Source organism: Brassica oleracea, chromosome C1 (genome assembly GCF_000695525.1).
Source record: "Brassica oleracea var. oleracea cultivar TO1000 chromosome C1, BOL, whole genome shotgun sequence".
Lineage (NCBI taxonomy): Eukaryota > Viridiplantae > Streptophyta > Magnoliopsida > Brassicales > Brassicaceae > Brassica > Brassica oleracea.
Window position 1 is genome coordinate 5888212 of NC_027748.1, and position 23158 is coordinate 5911369.

At 35.8% G+C, this 23158-nt stretch overlaps 2 protein-coding genes across 3 annotated transcripts; both read right to left on the reverse strand.

The window, feature by feature from the left end:
* Nucleotides 1-11271: 11271 nt before the first annotated feature.
* On the reverse strand, nucleotides 11272-12538 carry LOC106300841 (putative pentatricopeptide repeat-containing protein At1g28020). The gene is made up of 2 exons (XM_013737085.1): nucleotides 12335-12538; nucleotides 11272-12249 (listed from the first exon to the last, which is right to left on the reverse strand). The coding sequence occupies exon 2, from the start codon at nucleotides 12235-12237 to the stop codon at nucleotides 11722-11724; it is 516 nt and encodes a 171-aa protein (XP_013592539.1). The 5' UTR covers nucleotides 12238-12249; nucleotides 12335-12538; the 3' UTR covers nucleotides 11272-11721.
* A 461-nt stretch (nucleotides 12539-12999) lies between these two features.
* On the reverse strand, nucleotides 13000-22850 carry LOC106304971 (myosin-14). Of its 2 annotated transcripts, XM_013741358.1 has the most exons (40): nucleotides 22542-22850; nucleotides 22059-22184; nucleotides 21813-21956; nucleotides 21563-21708; nucleotides 21310-21466; nucleotides 21150-21208; nucleotides 20849-21008; nucleotides 20395-20544; nucleotides 20173-20309; nucleotides 19914-20060; nucleotides 19697-19798; nucleotides 19257-19314; nucleotides 19080-19181; nucleotides 18955-18992; nucleotides 18741-18867; nucleotides 18477-18647; nucleotides 18255-18386; nucleotides 18055-18164; nucleotides 17917-17977; nucleotides 17633-17810; nucleotides 17342-17547; nucleotides 17102-17221; nucleotides 16710-16808; nucleotides 16389-16601; nucleotides 16148-16287; nucleotides 15951-16050; nucleotides 15834-15878; nucleotides 15673-15750; nucleotides 15408-15578; nucleotides 15106-15252; nucleotides 14810-15010; nucleotides 14605-14733; nucleotides 14441-14511; nucleotides 14258-14357; nucleotides 14111-14167; nucleotides 13944-14000; nucleotides 13779-13859; nucleotides 13607-13689; nucleotides 13368-13507; nucleotides 13000-13216 (listed from the first exon to the last, which is right to left on the reverse strand). In XM_013741358.1, exons 1-39 carry the CDS (start codon nucleotides 22542-22544, stop codon nucleotides 13396-13398), a joined length of 4518 nt encoding a protein of 1505 aa, XP_013596812.1. In that variant the 5' UTR covers nucleotides 22545-22850; the 3' UTR covers nucleotides 13000-13216; nucleotides 13368-13395. The 2 variants fall into 2 exon arrangements, with proteins under 2 accessions (XP_013596812.1, XP_013596806.1); XM_013741352.1 differs by lacking the exon at nucleotides 13000-13216 and having other exon boundaries at nucleotides 13243-13507.
* Between the last annotated feature and the right edge of the window lie 308 nt (nucleotides 22851-23158).

Genomic DNA, 23158 nt, shown 5'->3' on the forward strand with positions numbered 1-23158 from the left:
GAATCTCTCATCCGAGGGTATGGAAGGAAGCTAACTTGGTCTGCTTGTGAAGCTAAGATGAAAGGCTCGAATTTGTTGTACCTTCATCCCCCGTTGACATCAACTACACCGAATTTGTTAAACCGAACACATCTGTTGACGACGGGGTCGAACCATTCACATTTGAAGAGGACGCATTTCAGCTTCAATATCCCTGGGAATTCGACTTCAATAATCTCCGTCAAGATCCCTTAGAAATATGTTTTCCCTTTCACACATATTCCCCTTTCAAACATATTCGTGTGCACTATGAGCGTCTTGTTCACTCGACCACCAAACCTCTTTTGAATTTCCACTGAGTCGCCCAATCTGGCTAAAGATATCTGGAACACCAGCAACTGCATATGTTGGCGCAACACCACCATCATCATATCTTCTTGGAGCTCTTCTCCGGGTACGTACTTTTGACGCAAAGTAGTACGATGTGAAGTGAGAAACTTCTTCCGTCAAACTTCCAGCAATTATAGAACCTTCAACTTTGGCGAGGTTCTTTGCTTTTCCCTTCAAATATTTCATGGCTCGCTCATACTGATACATCCATCCGTAATGTACAGATCCACGAAGCAATGCCTCATATGGGAGGTGAACAGCTAGATGCTCCATGATGTCAAAAAATCTCAGAGGAAATATCTTCTCCAAGTTGCACAATAAGATGGGAATGTTCTCCTGAAGCTGTTCCACAACTTCTTCTTTAAGAGTGCGTGTGCTCAGATCCCTGAAAAATGCTCCAATGCCTATTTTATATTCCAAAAACAATTAAACACGTTATTAGTCATATATTATTGCAACTAAACCATTATAAAATTACTGCGCTATAATATACTACCTGCAAGTGCTTCATGTACGTTTGTTGGAAGTAGCTCCGCAAATGCAAAGGGCAGTAGTCGTTGCATAAAGACATGACAATCATGACTCTTCATCCCGGAGAACTTTTGACCCTTTTCAACACATCTAGAGAGATTTGAAACATACCCATCGGGGAACTTCACTTCTGATGCCTCCTAGTTGAACAACACCGACTTTTTTTCTGAAGACAATCTGAATATCGGAACTGGAACTTGTCCATTACTTTTTATATGTAACTCGCTTCTTGAGCAAATATCCGGCAAGTCCAACCTCGATTTTATGTTGTCTTTTTTCTTCCCTGGGACATTCAATATTGTATTCATGATGTTCTCAAAGAAATTCTTCTCTATATGCATCACATCGAGGTTGTGGCGCAGAAGAAGATCCTTCCAATATGGGAACTCCTAAAATATATTCTTCTTGTGCCAGTTGTTATGAACACCGTAAGAATCAGGCATATTACGAGGGACATGCCAATTACCACCACAACGAACTGTTTCGTTAGCTCCGTAGTAGTCGATTTGCGCTTCAATTTGTTCTCCAGTTAGATATGGAGGAGGAGTGTCTCTCACAACCCTTTTGTGCCTAAACAAATTCTTGTTTCTTCGATATGGATGGCCAATGGTAATAAATCGACGGTGACAATCGAACCAACTTGTCTTCCTACCATTCTTCAGTTGAAACGCATCCGTGGTTCCATTACAATATGGACAAGCTAATCTCCCATGTGTAGTCCATCCAGACAACATCCCATATGCAGGAAAGTCACTTATGGTTCACAAAAACATCGCTCGCATCGTAAAATTCATCTTTGTTGAGCAGTCATACATCCTCACCCATGTTGACCACAAATCCTTCAACTCTTTTATCAGTGGTTGTAGGAAAACATCCAGAGACCTTTTTGGATGGTTCGGACCAGGTATTGATATGGTCAAGAATAGCAACTTCCGTTGCATGCACATCTCCAGTGGCAGGTTGTATGGCGTAAGAAAGACTGGCCACAATGAATATTGTCTCCCTGACATTCCAAATGGACTAAATCCAACTGTACATAATCTGAGATACACATTCCGGCTATTGCTAGCGAAATCCGGATGTACTTTGTTAAAATGTTTCCAGGCTCTTGCATCTGATGGATGAGTCATCTCACCATCCGTATGAGTATGCTCGGCATGCCATCTCATCTTTCCAGCAGTCTGCTTTGATTGATACAATCTTTTCAATTTGTCTATAATTGGTAGGTACCACATCCTTTGGCGCGGTACCCTATTACGTCCCCGTCTTTGCGGCTTGAATCGTGGCTTCTTGCAGAATCGACATTCTTCTAACTTCTCATCATCGCCCCAGTAGATCATGCAGTTGTCGATGCAAACATCTATCATCTCCGAAGGCAACCCAAGACTATAAACAAGTTTCTGAATCTCATAATATTCATGCAACTTTCAGGTAGATTGTGATCAGTTTTAATATTCATCATTCTAGCAGCCAACGACAATTTAGAGAGACAATCTCTACAACCACTGTAAAGTGGCTGATTCGCCGCGTTTAACATTTCATAAAACTTTTTTGCATCTATATTAGGTTCTTCATCTTCATCATGAGCTACGAATGCATCAGCTACCATATCATGAACCCTATCATAATCTACCATCTCCTCCTGATGGTAACTATGTTCATTATGCAAATGATGATCAACCGGTTCTTCCTGAAAATTGCTATTACTACTACTAGTTTCATTCTGATCATAATTATAACTTTCTCCATGCTGAAACCAGATATAGTAATTTGACGTAAAACCTCTATTTATTAAATGCTTGCAAACATTTTCACGGTTTGCCAATTTCGAATTGTTGCATTTCCGACAAGGACAGAACATCTTACCACTTTCTTGGGCGAGCGGTGTCGAATCTGCTTGATGCATAAATGTCTCCAGCCCCGCAAGGTATTCTTTCGTCACTCTCCCGTTAGCATCTCTATGCATATACATCCACTTCCGCAATTCGAAAATGTTCCCGTAGCCCGCCATTTGTTTTTCTTTCACGTTTTTTTGGTGTGTTTAAAATGATGTTCAAACGTTCATATTTATAGGAAACTTTCGAATCTTGTAGTTTTAATTTTCCTTGGAATTTACGACGAAAATTAGTTAGGTGGCCGAAAAAAAACGTGTTACAACTACAAAGTTGGTGGATTCAGAATTTCCTCGCTAAATAGACGTAAATTATTTCCTCGTAATGAACACGTTAATTTTACGTGGAATTTACGTGGAAAGCGTATTTCCTCGTAAAAGCCACGTCACTTTACACCGACTTTACGACGAAACGGTTTCGTCGTTACTTTACGAGGGAATAACGTTGATTTTATTTTTCCACGTAATTTTCTCGTAAACTCGACGTAATTTTATGAGGATTATTTTTCCTCATTAATTTTTCTCGCTAAGCTTGTGTTTTCTTGTAGTGCCTACAACTGTACAAGTGCTCTACAAAGCCAAAAATCCAAAGCAATTTCCTTAAAATTCTAAAGCAATAAAATATAAAGCCACAGCAAAAAATCTACAAATTTTTTTCTACAGCAAATTTTTTAAAGCTACATCCATTACCAATCGGATCCAATGTTTCTCAAAAATATACAAAAAGTACCTTAAAAATATAGAAAATCTATCTTTGTGAAACAAGAAGAAAATCTAGAAAATCTTTACTTTCGAAAACGGCGGGAGTATAAACTTCTATAAGTATATGAAAGTGATAACAAAAGTACCTATGCATTTGCAAAATAAGATGCACCCAAAAGATAACATGTCACATGAAAACCTTGGATTGTATTTCAAAATAACCATACAGAGAGGAATAAATAAACTTGACGAATATATAGGAGCCCAAATAAAAATACTAACCAATCAATTTTATTACAATTTAGAAGTTTAAAACCCCTAGATTTCCAAGATCTTGTGAAACTACTCCTCCCATACATTACTCAGATCTGACTATCACTATACCCGGTGTGTTAATATTGGAGGAACTCATAAAATTGATTTCCGAATATATGGTCGTTTTGTTTTGATTTTTTTTTGTGATCGTAATAAGCATATAGATGTTAGTTAATTATATATTTTTATCGAGAGAGTTTCAAGATAGGAAATCTTAATAAGAATTAGCAAATTACGGATTTTGTTTTTGCAAAAAAGAAAAATTACAACAGTATAATATATATTTTTTAATAAACTCAATTGCTCCTCGTTTCCGAATTTTAAATGTTGATGTTCCGCAAATTGTGTCAATTAGAAGGAGCATATCTCAAGAAAGGATAGTTCTTGAAACATTTGACAGCGTAATTGGTCTGAAAGTTTTGATCTTAGTGAACTGTTAAAGATTATAATTGATATCTTTATTAGATAAGTCTCCTGTGTGGTCTAACCAATATGATATATTTTATGATGACGGCAATTCGGCAAACCAGATACCAATCTGATATTAGCTTTTTGTTGCATAAATTAAGAAACACAAATGCCTGTAATTCTAACATACCGATGTTTGATCAGAACTTGCATATAGATGTTCATATGTGGCAGAGCATGAGAGCTGATAATCTGATTCGACTGTATGACAGATTTGAAGGATTTTATCTTAACCCGTGTAATGTGTATCCTACTACATTAATCATGGATTAACTTAAAGTTTACTTGAGATTAAATTTAATCAACTTTACTCTGCAAGGCAAAACTGATAAACAGCTAAATCTTAAAGATAATGTTTTCAAATTGTTATATATGTACATCTAAACCTAATAAATTTAATGATATATAGGCTATAGCTACACCAATGATATATGTACATAATGAATGAATATGTAATCTGTTTGGTATGATCAAAGTAGCTGAAACATTTCTGTAACATAAAAAGGTAAAACTGACTGAAATATATCTCGTTATTGGTAGAAGATTTCAGATATAATGTTACGTCATACCATACGTCGAAGTGGTCACATGCTATAGAATACAAATTTTCAATAATTAATTACGAAATTCGTACTATTTATGCGAACTATTTATCACACCAATTATTACACTCTTTTTATAACCAAAAAAATGAAAAATATTATCGCCTACGTCGGCGATCGAGAAGATAATCACCACAAATAAGTACACAAGTTTTTCATAATTTATATTGGTTAAAGAAAAAAGATCTATCCCTCGAAATATCATTTTATTTTGTACCGTGACAGGGCCATTGCACCTGGCGCTACCGTGTGAAGGTTTTTCATGTGGCAACCTCGTATTTTATTAGTAATTAGGTTTAGTATAATAAGCAAAAACTTCCAATAAAGGTGATGAAAAAAACTTGAGACTAGGTACCGCCCAACTTCGAAAGAAGAGACAGAGGCACCAATAGACTCAAATTTCAAGGATTAGTGGTCCAGGATTTATTATATTTAGCTGTAAACCGGAATTTAATTAAACCGAAACTGGACCAAAGTTATTACTTCATTTGTTTTTGTTAAATTCAAATAATGGATTCAACAGATGATGTATCGTCTAATCATTGTTGCATATCCCGTATTATTATGAAAATGTTCATCGATACCTTCTTATCTGAAATATGCAAAAACATTAATCTGCGGTACTGTCATATGGTAGTTCATATCTCTCTTTAAATTGTTATCGCAATACTTTTGTTGAATATCGGTTTCGCATGAGTTTCAAAGGTTTATAATTTAATTTTAGAAGCCGTGAATATATAAGAAATTATTTATTTATTTGTTCTCTTCATGTTAACTACTGAGTGGGATGTATTTTGGATTTTCATGTAATGTCCTAATTAACTAGTATGGTTATTTTGTCAGACCAAGAAAGATAAGACCGTAGTTTGATTAACTATTTGCATAAAAGATTATTTAGAATAATGGAAACATGTGGTTAGACTTAATGAGACGTGGTGGAAGTGATTAACTTCAGGTCCATGGAAGTTTTCTTGCAGTATGGTACATGACTTACATCCACATGCTGCTCAGTGCTCACATACATACATACATTAGGTAGTGTACATACTTATATAAATAATATAGAACTAATAAGGTCATAATGGTAGTATCAACCGTGTTCTTTAATTAACACGTTATGGTAACCAACTATTGCATTTGAAATCATTTATAATTTCATTAGAAATGTTTAATTTATTTAGTTACCACTCTGATCGGTAAATTGCGTACGAGTTTTGATTTTGACCATATTTCGCCTGTAACCTGTATTCTCGTTTATTATCCACATTTTGGTTTGGGGCGACAATTATCATAGTAGTCTACTAGTTGGAGAGTTTATTTTGAAAACTATAGAATTAGCTAGGGTTCAAACACTCTTGTTAAAAACTATTCTTATGACTTCAATTCTGGTTGACCATTGTGAATGCCTTGCATGACAAAAGCACAAATTTCCGTAAGAGCATCATCGTCCCTTAAACTCCAAATAGGGTTTCTTAATTTTTTTTTATTTTTTATTTTTTACTTTTTCGAATTAAAAAAAAAACGAACAAATCGTGAGCCGCCACGTGTTAGTGGGGCCCGCAAACAGTGTAAAAACTCTTAAGAATCGACTACTATTTATTAGTTTTTGTAACCGGTTTCTTATAAAAAAGTGGATCCTACGCGGGATCCACACGCTAAAAAACCGTCTAGTATCTCCAGATAAAGATGCTCTAAGCATCTAGAAATGGGCTCCGTTTAATATTCATAAGTAATTTACATAGAGTTAAAAAAAAGTAAAACGTAAAGTCTCATTTTATGTACATAACATGGTTGAAATATTTCTTACTACATATGTATGACTATTACAATTTAGCTAATTATTGAAACCAATACGAATACATATCATTGAGCTTAAGCAGGTAAAATAATTATTTGTGGTTTAGATTTGGTCGGACGAGCCGCCATTCATTCAATTTTCCTCTTGGAGAAATTATATATACAGATGTTTTTGAAGAAAACAAAGTATATTATACAAAGACAAGAGACTTTTAAAATTTCAGTTTCTGTTATCATTCACAATGAAGATATTATGTCGCCGGTAGACATAATTACTAAGAAAGGAATATTCTTAAACATTGGTTTTATAATTGTCCGAGAAACGTAGGTAACACTAAGAAGAGTGGATGGACATGAACCTAATTCAACTCAAAACTCAATAAAATATATATAGAGAATCGTTGAAGTTTAATTTGGAATGTCAAAGAAACTGTCGACGGCCAAACATGATATAATGCATGAACATTCATGAAGAGCCACGTCCTTTCACCCTTTGACATCCCTTGAGCTGCTACAGCGACATTTGTTTACTTCAATAATCCTCATTTATCAGTTTATATTAGGAAGAGTGAGCTGTTTTTTGTTGGCTGTGATCAAACTAATGTGTCACATGCATATCCTTCGTATACTATACTTTTAAAAAAGGCTTTCACCTTCGTATACTATACGTCCCGCGCATAACGCAGTTTTTTTAAAAAATCACGTGACTTTGCATATGCTATATATTAGTAATATTTATGAGGTTGGTGTTATTGTAGTAACTTGCTAGAGTTACGTAAGGAGTTCATCACTCTTCAGCAGAGTAGAGACCGTCCAAAGCTAAAATGTAATAAATCTTTTTAATTTGATTAAAAAATTGTCCGCTCTTTGATAAATTATTTTTCTTGAAATGCAAATTTTGTTAATTCTTAGCCCCCACAACGTTGTAGGTTTGACTATTCAGTTACCCAGGTTTCAAAGTATATGATAAACTAAACAACAGAAGCTTAAAGTCAACTAATGTTTTATTCATCTTAATACATTCGTTACAGTTGTTACTTGTTAGTAAACGAACCTACCATATCTTCAGAACTTTTAAATATCTCATTAAACAATCCTTACGACTTTAAAAGTCAACTAATATTTATTGTATTAACCGATTGGGGAATATTGGTCCACTTTAGCAATGAAGATTGATTATCCATATAGGAAGGAAAAAAACAAAAATGTAAACTTGAAATGTACCACGACCACGAGGGAGATGGTGTTAATTCATCATGCGTACCATATTGTAAGAAAGAAAGAAAAACATACAAAAGTCTCTTTTCTTATGGTCCCTCCGGTTAGGGAAGTAACTCAATATGGTCCTGGGATGATCCAAGTGGACTCCTTCCCAATAACTTCATCAATTTGTAACTTAACATTTACAAAAACAAAAAAAATCATCATCAATTTGTTCTACATTTATTTCAGTGGGAGGTTTGTATATGTGACTAAATTAAATGGGAGAATTTCATTACACACGTAACATAAAAATTATTTGGGATACAAACTATTTACTGTTATTGAAAATATTAAGTTGTAAATTTCAAGATTTTTCTAGTCACTAAAATTCTCTGATGGGATTTCTTAGTTAAAAACAAATCTCCTAATCTTAAATCTCAATTAACCCTTTGATAAAAAAATACCCCAGTTCGCCTAAAATCATCTTTTTTTTTTGTCAACAACATTACATACTTATATTGACTATGTAAACTACACCGAGAGATATTGATCCATGTGAACGACGAAAGACGTTTGTTTCCTGACACTACGTGCTAGGTTATCCGCTTTTGTGTTTTGCATACTTGGTACATGTATAATCTCTGATCGTATGAAATTTTCTTTCAGACTCTTAATATCTTCTAAATAATTTGCAAAAGCTGGTCATTCTTCTGGTTCTGAAACCATCTTTCCCAATTGAGAACAATCTGTTGCAAACGTAACCTGAAATTGTCGTAAGTTTCTCATACATTCCATAGCCCATTGTAGCGCCTCCATCTCTGCATGCAAGGGAGTTAGAGAAGTCCGTACATTTCTTGCTCCCATCAGACCTTCAAATCCTTAAAAATCATATCATTTTAAATTGTAGATTGAATAAACCCCGATTATTACTTCATAAAACTTCTTTTCGTACCCCTATATAAATTTCTGGTAACCAAAACAACTGAATAATAATTAACGGTAAATTTACATATATATATATATATATATATGCATAGATATATTAAATTAAAATTTAAGATAGATTTTTTTCATCAACAGTATTTTAATATTTTTTCAATATAATTTGTCAATGCCACTTATGGTTGTAATAATATGAAAAGCCAGATTTGTGTAATATGGAAAAAGTTTGAATAGATCCAAATCAAGCCAAGAAATTGTTCTATTTGTCCACGGAACTGCAAAGCTTTTCTTTTGCGGTGGTGATGGATTTGTTGAAGATAGTGGAGATCCTCTACTCTTGGAACTATTTTTTTAGTAAAAGGAATCGCATTTTTATCGTCTTCTTAACTGTAAAGAGGCATGCAAGAGTTTTCTTTAACTCTTACTCCCTCCGTTCCTAAAAGATAGACTTTTTAGTATTTTCATACATATTAAAAAAACACATTAAACTACCATAATAAATGTATCGTTTTCTGTAATTTTCAATTTTCAATAACTTTTAACCAATAGTAATTTAATAAAGACAATTAATTTTCTTGAAATTTATAATTTTTTCATAGAAAACACAAAAAATACATCTTTCTGAAACAAACGTTTTTTCTAGAAAGTCTATTATTAAGGAACGGAGGGAGTATGATTTAATATTTGCATGCGGTATCTCATACTATAATTAATCTTTTGTAATTATCTAGAAATGTAATTATAGGAGAAAAGAAAAACAAATCCTGAAAAAAGACAAAACTTGTTGTGGTATCGTCTGGAGCATCGTAGCATTCATCATCGTCTTGATTGGTTTGGTATCGTGGCGACTTAGCATTATATTCCGAAATAGTGATAATTAAGTTAAGATATTCCTTTCGGGATCTCATCCGCTCCTAAGCTTTTCCTAGACCTCTAATCTTTTTTGCAGGTTTCCCGCTTTAAAGTGTCCTCTGGGTCTTCGAGTGCCAATTGCTGACATTTTGATCTCCATGTTTAGCCTTAGTCTTCATAGATTAAGCCTAACTATGTATCTAAAGATCTTTTTTTATCTTTTTGGGGGGATCTTTAGGTAGCATTTGCTAGTTCTAGCAGATTTAGATCCAAGCTTTTGTATCTCAATGCCATTTCTATGAAATGAATTCACATTTTGTCAAAAAAAAAAAAGTTAAGATATGCGTGGAAGGAACATTATATAGACAAACAATTTTTATATATTATTATTTATTTTATATTCATTTACATATATGTAATGAAATTAGAGTAAGTATATAAATAAAAATTATCTCTTATTTGATTACAATAATTTTTTGGTAAATAAATCAAAACAATCACTTTTTCAATGTAAATTTTGAAATAGCATATTTATGTATTTTGTATGGTAAATAGTTTAATTTAAAACAAATTTAAGATACATATATATTTAATATGAATATATATTAAATGAGACTTCATATTCAAACTATTTTATGATCATTTATATCTATTTATAACAAAAAAAGTTAAACCATTGATCACAAAATTTTCAACGTGAAATTTTAATGTTTTTAGTAATTTATAGTCTTTTTAAACAATTCAAAATGTAACATATAAGAAAAATCTAAAATTTTTATTATATGACTTATGTAAAATTTTAATTTAATTTAATAATATAAAATTAAACAAAAAAAAAGAGAAATGATACAAAAATCTTATCAAATCTTTATTATTCATATTAAGTAATTATCATATATATGTTAATCATAGGTAATTTCATAACTTTTATTTAAGGAAATAATAGATAATATTATTTTGTACACAACTAATTAATTTAATAATTAGTTTAATAAAAAATCTAAAATATGTTGAGATGAATTCTAAAAATCATCATAGTAATTACACGTGGTGTGCTTACCAAAACATTGTAATTCTTCTCAATTAATATATTAGGGACTGTTGTGGTGAAGGTTAGGTGATTCAAAATAATTTAAGCACGTCTGAAGATACAAAACTAATTGATATCCTTTATTTTTCGTATGTCGATTTGAAGAAGCAATAAGTAGTGATTTCTAAAGATTATGCTAATCAGGTAAACTATAATAGGATTTTAAGATTATATCCGGTTATAACAAAAAAAAACAGGCATTTCCAATGTGTATTTATTTTCATTATTGTTATTTACTGAAACAACTATGTATTCTTCTTTTTATTGAAAAATTGATTTTTAATATAAGGCATAAGTTTTCTAATTAACTCATCATGAGTAAAATTATATATGGGGAATTTGTTAAAATAGCATAAAACACACACACACACACACACACACACAAACGCACACACCTCCCAATACACCTTTCGTGAATGTATAGATTATGAAACTATGATGTGTAACTCTTCAGCTAATCCTTGATTCGATTACTCTACATATCAGGCTTGAAGCAACTAAGTGACAGATTATGAACGACAAAAGATGGATTCTTTTTCATGAAAGAAGAATTAACTAATTGTTATACGATTTCTAAAGAAAAAATGGAAACTATTAGATGGTCTTCACATGAGAACTGGAGTAATGCTGTGCACATTTGCACATCAGTGTTGATTAGTTTCTTAGTCTTCTCTCCATTCCCAAAGCATGATATCCAGAGATGAGAGTGTTAGGGATGCTAGCATCAAACGGAAGACCACCAAGCTCCCACTCTCTATATATCACTTCAGCACCTTCCATGTCTCCTATACTCGAGAGTGCACTTTATCACAGCCCTATACCCTTCGTTACTCGAACCCGCGTTCTTGTGAAGCTCCCAAATCCTATACACATCTTCCCTCTCCCCCACGTCTCCATACACACTCATCAGCGCCTCGTAAGCGGGCTTCCTTGACGCGCAATCAACCAGCAGCTCTGTTCTATGCAGCATAGCTAAGGACTTCTCCGTTGCGCCTGACTCCAAGTAAGCCTTTGCCATGTCGATGCACGTTCCCCATTCCAGTTTGATTCTCTGGGCTGCTAAGAAACTTCTCCATCGCCTTGATGTTGGACACAGCTGCGTATACCAAGAGGGCGTGGTTCGCTGTGAGATCATCCGGCTTGACGTTGTTATCTTCCATCTCTCTCAGGAGACTGTTGACATTATCGTGGCGTTTCAGTGGACTGTAGAGAGATAGCATTAGGTTGAACGGGGTAGGTTTCAAGAGGAACCCTAGCTCTCTCATCTTCTCGAATACAGCTTCTGCTTTGTCTAGAGTGTCGTCGTTTCTTGTGTACAAAGTTAACAGAGATGTGTAGACTGTGTAGTCCTTCATTGTCTCAGGGATGGTTTCGAAGAACCTCTCTGCTTCTTTTAGACCTAGAACAGTATCCATCAGTAAAACCCTAGACGCCATATCTTCCGGAAAGAGAGTGTAGACACGATGTGAACTCATCCATTCTGATATCTACAAAGAAAAATAATATAATAATTAAAATATAATTTAAAGATTAGGTATTGTAACGAAGGAGGAGTTGGGTTTAGGTTGAAACCTGGAGGGCATGGGGGAATCGTTCTGAATCTTGGAGCTTCTTGATGATGCACCTTAGGTCAGAAGGCTTCACTTGATTACCTTGTTCTCGCCATTGCTCGAGGGCTTGAACGACTGGTGTCTTCTGATCTATAGCCGTGGCGATACGAAGCAGTAAAGCGCTGTTGTTACGGTGTGGAGAAACTAGGGTTCCGGCGTGGCGGATGGAGGTTTGGAAGGCTGGATCCGCCTTGCTTGTTGGCCAAGGAGTTTCATCGTATGCCTCATCATAATAGGAGAGAGAGATTTGTTGATGATGTATCTTTAATCGATGTATCGTATATATAACGGTGAAGATATATGCTTGTGTAGCACGGGTTTGATGTTACTTTTAGGTTTTGCTTCCCCGGCAAGTCGTGGACTCGAAATAGTAAAAATGTTAATTAATTATATAGCTATTTTCCTTTTTTTTGGGGGCAAATTATATAACTATTTTCCTATATACCAACAGAACCATAAGCGCGATTCACATTTCATTTGATGGTGAGAGACGAATTGAAAATATTACACTAGTTCTTATCTTATGATTTAAAAATATTATAAAAAAATATATACAGAAAAAGATGTTCGTTAAAATTTATCCAACGGATTGTGTGAATGACTGAATCTATCATTAAAAAACATGGATATAAATAATAAATCCAATATAGCAAAACTAATATCCTTTGTACAAGCCAAAACATGAGTTGTTATATCCTTTCTCTAACAACTGGTGCATTTCACCAGATTTAAAACACAAAAATTTAAATTAAAGTTGTACCAAAAAAAAGAAGAAAAACTGAACAAAACACGAGTTCTTCTGTTTTCTTTTTCTCCCAGCCAAAGCATATAAGACCTTGAAGAACTTCGGGGATGAATCAGAAACAAAAATAACAAAGAAAAGAAATGAAGAATTGTTCAATATCTTGCCAATAACGTTGAAGAATGAAAACAAAAATCTGTTCTTATTCCTTCTGCTTTTACAGGTATGTTCTTGAAGGGACAGAGTAGTAAACCTGCAGCTTCTTTTGGTAACTTCACCCATTAGAGCAAGAAACTGAAAGCTGGGTTTTCTTCAAGCTCTTCAGCTGGTTTCATCTCTGCAAAGTCCTTATCTTGCATTGAGCTCGATAGATCCTCTGTCGTGAATGGAATGCTGAGCAAGAAAGAAAAAAACATCGTTCAATAAGCAGAGCTAAACAGAGCTTCTACATAGCCAGATATGAAGAGTTTGGAGTCAGGATTATTGTGTTACCTAGAATCTTCGTCTAACAAGAAGGCGCTGCTGTCAGCATCGTTGGAATCCTCTATCATAAGCACTCTCATGCTTGAAATCACCTGTTCATGAACATAATCAGAGCAAGAGCATAAGAACGCTTAGAACGAGAGAAAGAGATAGAGAGAGCTGTTTTTTCATAAAAGCTTACATCTTGGGATACACTTCTTGTGTTGTAGCTGTCATCCCAGTACAGCGTACATATTCTGTAAAGTTGCTGGACACTAAGGATCTGCAAAATTGAACAATCAAATTCAGAAGCAAATTCCCATGCATGTACATTATACCCGTCTATTCTAGAATACAAGGGACTCACAGGGCATAGATCAAGTGCGATGTCATCGTACGAGATTCTGTACTTCTTATGGATTACCTGTTGGTAAATGCCAATTCAAAAGACAATCATGAGAAACTGCACAACCTCTCATCACCAGATATAGCAAATATGGAAAATAGAACAAACGAAAGTGTAAGAGCACATACCAAAAATCCAACAGCTTGCCTGATATGTTTAAGTTCATCCCAGGATGAGCCAGCATACTGCAATTCAAAAGGTATAATGAGCCAAACTGTGCAACAAATAAAACCTATAATTCAAGGAAATATAAAGAAGGGTTTGTTAGGGAGTACTTCTTCTTTTGTTTCGGCGCACCATTCCTCTAACAATGTTAAACCAGATTTTACATACTCTCCGTTGCTAAATGTACAACATTCTCGTCGCAAAAGAAGGCTGCAGAAAAATAATGATCCCCGTTATACAATGCCTTCCATGGACATACCTAAGTGATAATAGGCAGTAAAACAATCTCTCACCTGTTGAATAATTGGACATTGATGAATGAGAATGTCTGAGTAAATATCTTTTGGATAAGAACCGGAGGAACCTGAAAGTGAAAAAAAATATATATAAGAATTTTCACACGCTAAGGAGAAAGAAAACGTGACTGGAAAAGACGAGGTTTTTGGATTTCCCATACAAAGTTCTCCTTCAGTGTGTTTAGAAGTGCGTATAAGCCGTCAATAATTCCCTTCCAGTGCTCTAAAGGAGAATCCTTTCCCAATGACTTTGCAGATCGCAGCGACCGTCCCGTTGATGTTCGTGGTGCCTAAAAGAGGTCCGTTCATATCAGACCAACATACATAAGAAGAAAAGAAGAAGATTATTAGTATTTGTTAGCCGACCTGGATGCAAAGGGAAAGCAAAGCTTGCAACTCGTTTTTCAGGTTATCCCGAATCATTCCAAATATCTTTTCTACGTAAGCTGTAAGCTGCTGTTTGAAAAGCAAAGCTGGATCCTTGGCCTCAACCGGGCGAATCACTGCAGCTGCTGCAGCTGCTGCTGCTGCAGAAGTCTCGGCAGAGGAAGGCGCTGAACGGAAACCCTGGTATATGAGAAGATTATGCTTCAGAGTTCAGAATATTTAAATGATTTTGGAACAGAACTTCATTAATATATAAAAACAAAAGGTATATGTACCATGGCCATTCTTCCAAACAAGGAAGTCGAAACAGGTGGTTTTCGCTGTTGAGTGGCACCACCAGGTTTCAGACTTTGTTGAATCATAAACAACAAGGTTGAAGTATTGGACAGCCAATATGCCAAATGCTCGTTGTCATCATCATCCTGATAGTAAAAAGCGCAGAAAATCAAGCGTTATTAACAATAATCTACGTTTCAGAGGAAGCACAACACCATATTACACTGTTTCAGATCATTAACGACAAAAAAGGGGAATCAACAATGTCGTAACTATAAAAACTTGGCATGTAATTCAGTACCTTGATAGCAGAACCAATCATTTGAACAAGACGATCAAACACGTTGGTTCTTTCAGCTTCAAAGGATTTCCAATGAAGGAGGCATTTGTATATAGTAAATGCCGCTACAGGCTTCCCCTGGTTGAATCCAATGTTCTTCGTTACGCAGTTGATAAGAGCACCAACATTCTCCTATTACCAAGAAAAAAGTATCTCTCTTCAATCAAAGAAAGCACATCCGACAGATCAGAAACACAGAATATAGCAACTAAACTGAAAAGCATACATGTTGACGTTCCTTTTGCAAACTCCGAGCCTTTGCCTCAGATTCTTGGGTTCTTGCTGGTGTTTCTATCTCAGCCCCCTGCACAAAATGTCGTTAAAGACATAGAAAGAGTTTGAACGTAATTCAGGGGAAAAGGGAAAGAAAATTAAGACGCTACTTACATTGATCATACTTTCTTTACTAGAAAAGTGACCATTTTGTGAATTCTGCAAGTAGGAGAGCACTACTTTAATTATCATGATTCCGGAGAAAGGAAAGTATATTTTGCTCAGATATACCTTAGCTGGAGTCGGAGGGAGTTGTCCTGATGTGTGTAAGAGGGATTTTTGCCTCAATATTTGGTTTTCAGATTCCACATCCAATATTTTTTCTTGAAGTCTGCAGATGAACATGTGAAAAAAGTATGCTTAATATTAAGATTGCCAGTGGGATTTTGGTGAATTAGTTAAGAGAATCAGAGATGCATAGTGAGTACTCGTGCACAGCTTTTTTCAAATGGACAATTGTAGTTTCAGCGTCTACAGCCTGCTTGAGCCTCTCCTCACTTAGTTTTCTCGTCTTCTCGAATTTTTCCTCTGTTTCGACAATCTTCTGGTCTAATGAACTTACCTGTGTCTGAAACCAAATGGAAATAATATGAAATGAAACCTTCCTTCACGTATTTCACGGCTTTGACATCCTTAAGAAAATAAAATAAAACAGAGTTAATTCCCTACCTTAAGCCTTTCGTTTTCACTAGTTAGCTTCTCCACCAGCTCTGTGTCAACTACAGGAACCTCCTGCAACACAGGAACAATTTCTGCCGTCTTTTTAGCAGCTTCCATTTCCTTTATGAGCAAGGCTTTGGCTTCCTTGAACTGAAGTTGCATTTCATCCAATGATGATCGCAGTTTTGCATTTTCTTGTGTTTTACTTTCTTCCATGTCCGTCTAAATGGTTAAAGCAACAAAAAGAGATGACGGATACGTAAAACATCTGAATCCATATATGCCATATAAAAGCTTTTTGAAGAGATTAAGAGAGCTCTTTTAACTTACCCTCATGCGTTTCTCTAGCTGCAGTCTCCAGGTGAGCTCTTCCACTTGTTTCTCAAGCTTATTCTTGGCAGCTTGAAGAGCTCCTGTTTCCTTAGCAGCCTGCACGAAATATGAAGGCATAATTGATATTCATATTATTGGAAAATCTAACATCTTCTGCCTAAGTTACGATGATATAAACGCCAAAGATAACTTCCAGCGGCTAGCAATCGCGTCAAGAGAGCCAGCGCAACTTTAAAACTCCAGTTAGTCCATTATGTAAGCGCATGTAATCCGGTTATATAAGCTCATATCAAATCCTCCATTATCTCTAAGTGTTACAAGTGCCATAACTAAGCCTAGAACGAGAAGTGGTGCACAAAAGAGGATGTACACAGAAAGAGAAAGCTCACCGTCTTAAGCCTCCGCAGTTCTTTACGGGCTAACCTTGCTCTCCATGCACTTTGTGTTGTAACTGCTGCTTTCTTTAGCCTCTGGTAGTGCAACTGGGCCAGGAATTTTCGGCAATGGCTCTGTTATATACAAAGAGAACAAATCAAAAGTCATTAAAAGGAAGAAAAGCTCAAGACGTCTAGTAGATGAAGCCAACAGGAAAAAACATGTTGTCTATTCAACAGGAACGTGTACAGAACCTGAATCAAAATTGCCGCCTTGTTCTGCCTTTGGAACCGTAGCTCGTCACGTGAAGCCATGCCACGTATTGCTGACTGAATGGAAACAGCAGCAAAGTATAATTCCTTGTAAGATTTTCTGGCAAGGTGCATCCGTATGTCTCTCTGAATCTCCAAAACAGCAGCTTCTCTGCGCAATCCATCAAACATATGTCGAGAAAGCTGACCTATATATAATGGACAACAAAAATCAGAATATGAAAAATTAGTAACATTTCAAATTGCATTAGTAGTATCTTTAATTTAAAGTACCTCTGCACACAGCCTGCATATTTACTGCAGCCTTGCGGAGCATCATTAAATTTTTGCGGAACAAGTAGGAGCGGAATTTCCTCTGGATGCTGGTGGCTGCTCTGCCTAAGACTTCATTCCTCCGAGCATCTAAGTCAGCCATCTGTCCAGCCCTAAGGAAAACCTTCGTCTTACCAATCTGTAAAAAGAAAGGGCATCATAAAACATGGATAAGTCAGACGCTCTCATCAGAGTTTTACAGCTCAGATACATTGCAAAGTATTCAAAAGGCTTCAAAAATGTACCTGGTATCCTTCGAGTCCAACTTTTTCAAGAAGTTTCTTGCAGGCAGCTACATCATCAGAACTAAAGACACCAACCAAAAATAAAACGCTTTCAATATCTAAGGAAGTTTCCAAACACTAAATTAAAGAGAGGGAAACCTGTTATCCGAAACTTCAGGAGCAAGGACACTAAATCTCTCTAGGAACTCCTCAAATTGTTTTCGAGTAGGAAACCCAGCACAGCTAATCCTGATTGCCTCCATAACACCCTGAAAGATATGCATATTAGGAATTTTGAAACTGGCATGTAACTATAACAAGCACATTTGTTAAATACACCAAAAACATGGAAATCCCACCCCACATCGGAGCTGTTGCAAAACATTTTGGTTCTCAAAGATCAAAGGCTTCAGAAGATTATTTGGTTTCACGCAACGAATATAGTGAGGCTCAGTAGTACTCAGCGTTTCAAGCAATGTCACCAATTGTTGCTGCAATAAGTAAGAAAGTGACTTCAGTAATCATGAGATTAAGACTAAACAGACAACAATTTCTGAATAAAACTACATCATTTACCGCACCTTAAATCGTGAACCAATCGAAGAGAACTTTGTCTTTTTGTTAGCATCTTCTGCAAGAAGAGGAAAGAGACATGAAACAAAGGTGCACTTCGAAGCATTTAGCAGAGCCTGATGCTCGGCAACAACGTAATCTTTGTTCTTCTCCAGGAACTGTTCAGTCTGATAAGTGACCTGAAAATACGATTCAGTAAGGTCTCAGCAACTAGTTTTTGGGTAATTACTGCACTATAAATATCCACAACGTCAAAGCAAGTGTATACTCACGTCACCAGCGTAGTGGCAAATTGTGAAGTCCGTGCGAGCTAATTTTGGCTTACTAAAGTGCTTGTGATCTTTAAACGTTTGATACATCTTTTGAGCAAATGTTTCATGTGTTGATCTAGGGAACATGCTGCAAGATACAGGTAGGAAATTTGGATATGAGACAAGACAGACAATACATGCTGGACAATATAAATACAAATTCTTAGAGCCATACCAAGCCTCATCCAGGAGAGCAATGATACCACCAGGTTTCTGAGAAATAACAAAATAATAATGAATAGTTTTTGATATAAATAATACTCAGTAAGAGGGCAGATAAAACATGGTGAAACTAGCAACCTTTTCAATAAGCTCCAAAATATCTTTATTATCAACGAATTCAATGTAACTCCAATCAATTTCTTCTTTGTCATATTCATCTTGTTCCATTTTGAAGACGTGCTGCCCGAGAGAAAAAAAACATGTAATCATTATTAGGGACAAATCAGAACGGCAGCGATTTGAAGATGAACAAACCTGATTAAAATGTTGCTGAAGTTTCTCATTCGTCAAATTGATGCAGAATTGCTCAAAACTGCAAAGCGCATGCAATAGAAAGCAATTTTCAAGGAAATCACAAGCAAATCCGTTTGATATTTTCACTTCACTTCCATTTAGAAAGAGAGAAAATCAGGTCTCTAATAGTTGGAGAGGACCCTTTTTAGATACATTTTTAAAAACTTTATTTGTCCTCTTCGCTTCACATCAAAAACTTCTAGGAGTTGAGATATATCAACAATTACTACCCTTTCCACTGCTTGCTAAAACTAGAAATCTATAAGGACCCAACAAACTACAGAAAAGAACTACCACGTGAATATGTTGAGACTTATTTTTTATATGAGGCTAAGTTCCATAATAATTCTCTAAGGTGGTTCCTTTCCCCCTATCAAACAAAAGGCATACCGCTTAAGCACCTGTTTGTCTTGAAACTCTCAAATCCATATATATCCAGCACTCCAATTAAATATTTTGAATCAGGATCTTGTCCAATTGAATCATTGATCTTGTTCACAATCCTGAAAGAGAAATAGAACAAGTTAAGAAAATTACACTAAACCAAAATTTGCATATCTGCAAAGAAAGAGAAGCATCCAGCTACCAAAAATCCGAATGTATCAGTATTAGGCATACCAATCAAACAATCTTGAATAGACAGTTTTTGCTAATGCATCTCTGCTTAGTGCCGCAGTTTCTGGATCCAGCCATTTCGTGATGCTTTCATCACGTGTCACAATCACACGTTTACAAAGAGAATCTTCCAGTGCCTGCTCATCGCACCTGATGAAATCCAAGAAGTAAGGAATGACTTCTTTGTTCCATATCACATGAATTTGTTTAAGGACGGGCGTTTTCACATTTGAAAGTCATAAATAATCAATAAGTTACTGACATGAAGAGCTCAGCTGCAGTCTTCAGATGGTAGTTGGACTTCTCATCTTTTGGGGCTGATGAATCTGCTTCTTTTCCTTTTCCAAATTCAATGTTACCTAGATGAAGAATAGCAGCCACAACTCGAAATATTGCTTCCTGAAATAACATTTATATCAAAATACATTCATATGTCAATACCATAATTACTACCAAAGCAATGACCCAAAAAAAAAAACCCTACCTGCTCCTCTGAATTTATTCCAACAACATCCATTGCCTTTCTAGTCTCATGATATTCCTTTGAATCATCCATTCTCTCCAGATCGATGCACTGAGACTGATTCAGGTAATGAAATGTTCTTGGATCCGCCAGTTTCCATTTTTTAATGTCCTGATTAAATAGGAAAGGAAAATGAGAAAACATCAAGTCAATTTCGATAACACATCCTTACTGGACTGCACAATTTTATTGATACATTTCCAACTGAATTGTAATAAAGCTTAAGAGAGTATATACAAGCAATTGAGGTAAAAAGAACTCTTGGAAGTTCGTTCAAATACTATTAACACAGTTGGCAGTAAAGAGCAAAGTCTGATCCATAGCTATATCAGGTACTAGACCAAATTATAACGTCTCCTGTGAGTAGAATGCTTATAGGGGAAACACTTGAAAAGGAGAGATGAACCATATGTACCTCAGGTGGTGCAGCACAGAGCATGTAAAAACAGTGATAGTTCCTCTCAGGATCTGAGACCTGACAAACACGCGATCTCTCTAACAAATAAGTCCTGATAGCAGCTCCCGATATCCTTCCCCTTTCATCGAACTGAATCTCCACAAATTTTCCAAATCGACTGCAACATGATAATGATCATGGACATGAATTAATAGGTGAAAGGTTACTCAACACAATACAAAAAAACATGAAAAAGTATGTACGCACACACACACACATGTATATGTATCTGTATAGGTATATTTTATACTATATGCACCTCGAATTGTTGTTCCTAACAGTCTTTGCGTTTCCAAATGCTTCTAGAACAGGGTTGGACTGCATACAAAGAAAAGATAAACATGTCCAAGAATAGTTTACGAATTTACTTCAAAAAAACCTGATATTGAAGATCCAGAAAGTCTAAACTAAAAGATAACCTCTAAAACTTTCTTTTCGACACTCCTTCCTTCGGAAACAGCTCGGCCTCCCATGTCCGCTAGATACTGCATGAGCAATTTAGTCGTCTCGGTCTTCCCGGCTCCACTTTCACCACTAACCAAGATTGATTGACTAATGCCCTGATTTATCATTTGTCTAACCCCAACGGAAAACAAGCCGAGGTAAGCCAAACAGGAAACAACCAGTAAAAAAAGGGGGAAAATACACTCCAAAATATAATATGGTAGGCACCTGTAAGCTGCATCCGCAACTGCAAACGGGTGAGGGCTCAGTTCTCCAAGGGCTGCACCTTTATATTGTTGCATCATATGGCTGGTGTAAAGATGCGGTAATCTTCTAAAAGGGTTTACAGCAATCAGAATATTCCCTGTGTAAGTCTACAAGAAGGTGTATACAACATTAGCGCAAAATTTCTAGCAAAGTGAAAGACAAATATAGCTCTATTCAAGATTCACAGAGGAAATGCAAATAAAGCACTGACATAAATTTCGTTGATATCAAATCTAGATTTCATATTTTCGAGGACTCCTGGTTCATGTAAATACGCTAGCCTTGTCATATCATCCACTCCAGAAGCTGGAGCTTCAACATCTTTTGGGTATGCATCTGACACTTGAACAGCCACCTAAAAGTTTTCCAACAATATATCAAAAAATAGCTTAAAACAAACTTAATCATCGTATAAAATTCAATATTGATGACGTGTGCTTAATGATTTAAAACATACCGTCTTCCCGGAGGAACATTTGACCTTGATATCATTGCCTTTGACCTCAACAACTTCGCCGTCTATCCACGCCACCTCTGGATCTTCCACCCAAACGGAAGAGCCAACGCTAACCGTAGTACAAGCCTGCATAAACCACCCCAACAATTCAAATGAATCAATCTTCACCTGCTAAAATGTAGTATGAGAGCATTCCAAGTTCGTAACACCGATGAAACGAATCGGATCATCTTCATATGTTAACATGAAGCCATTAGCTCAAACCATTCATGTAAATCAGCATCAAAGTTTTGGTCAATCATGAATCAATGGAAAGTCTAAAATCACACCGCAAGAAACCAATTCAATTCGATCATCGGAGAAAATCAATTAAACTTGAGCCAGCGAAAAAGTCTCCGAATATAGTCAGCGATAGCTACTCATCACAAGAGACAAATACAAAATCGCTCTTGAAATAAACGCAGAAAAGGACAAATAAAATACCATTGTTCGACGGAGATTTAATCAGATCAGAAACTATTTGCTTGGTTTTGGATCTAAACGCATGAGGTTCCCTTCCGAGAACAGACGATCGCTCGCAAACTCCAATTGTAACTTAAACGCAGGGAGCAGATGGAACTCTGCAACTCTCGCAAAAACCCAGTAATGATGATTCTAGCGATTGATTCAAATGGGAAGTAGGTGTGAGAAACTTAGAAATCTTCCAAGCAAACGAAAAAAATAATTAAATAAATTCAAATCTGCTCGAGAAGAAATCGGGTAATAAGGCCATCTTTTTGGTCTGCTTTCCTTTGTTTTTTTTTCTTACTCGTATTTATATTTCTTTAGATTTTCTTCTCTCTTTCTTTTCCGGAATAGTGTGATTTAGTCGTGGGGGCTTTTACTTCTGTAATTAAGGTAAGTAAGCGTTAATTTACCATTCATTTCCTAACATACCCTTTAATAATGGCTTCAAAATGCTTAATAAATTATTGGTCCACACTTTCTCTCTTCTTACATTATTTTGCTTGCTCTGGAGAACAAAAAATGCCAACTAGCATTCTGGTTTTTGTAATGGAAAAATGATGGATACCATAGTATCTTACAAATTATAATAAATA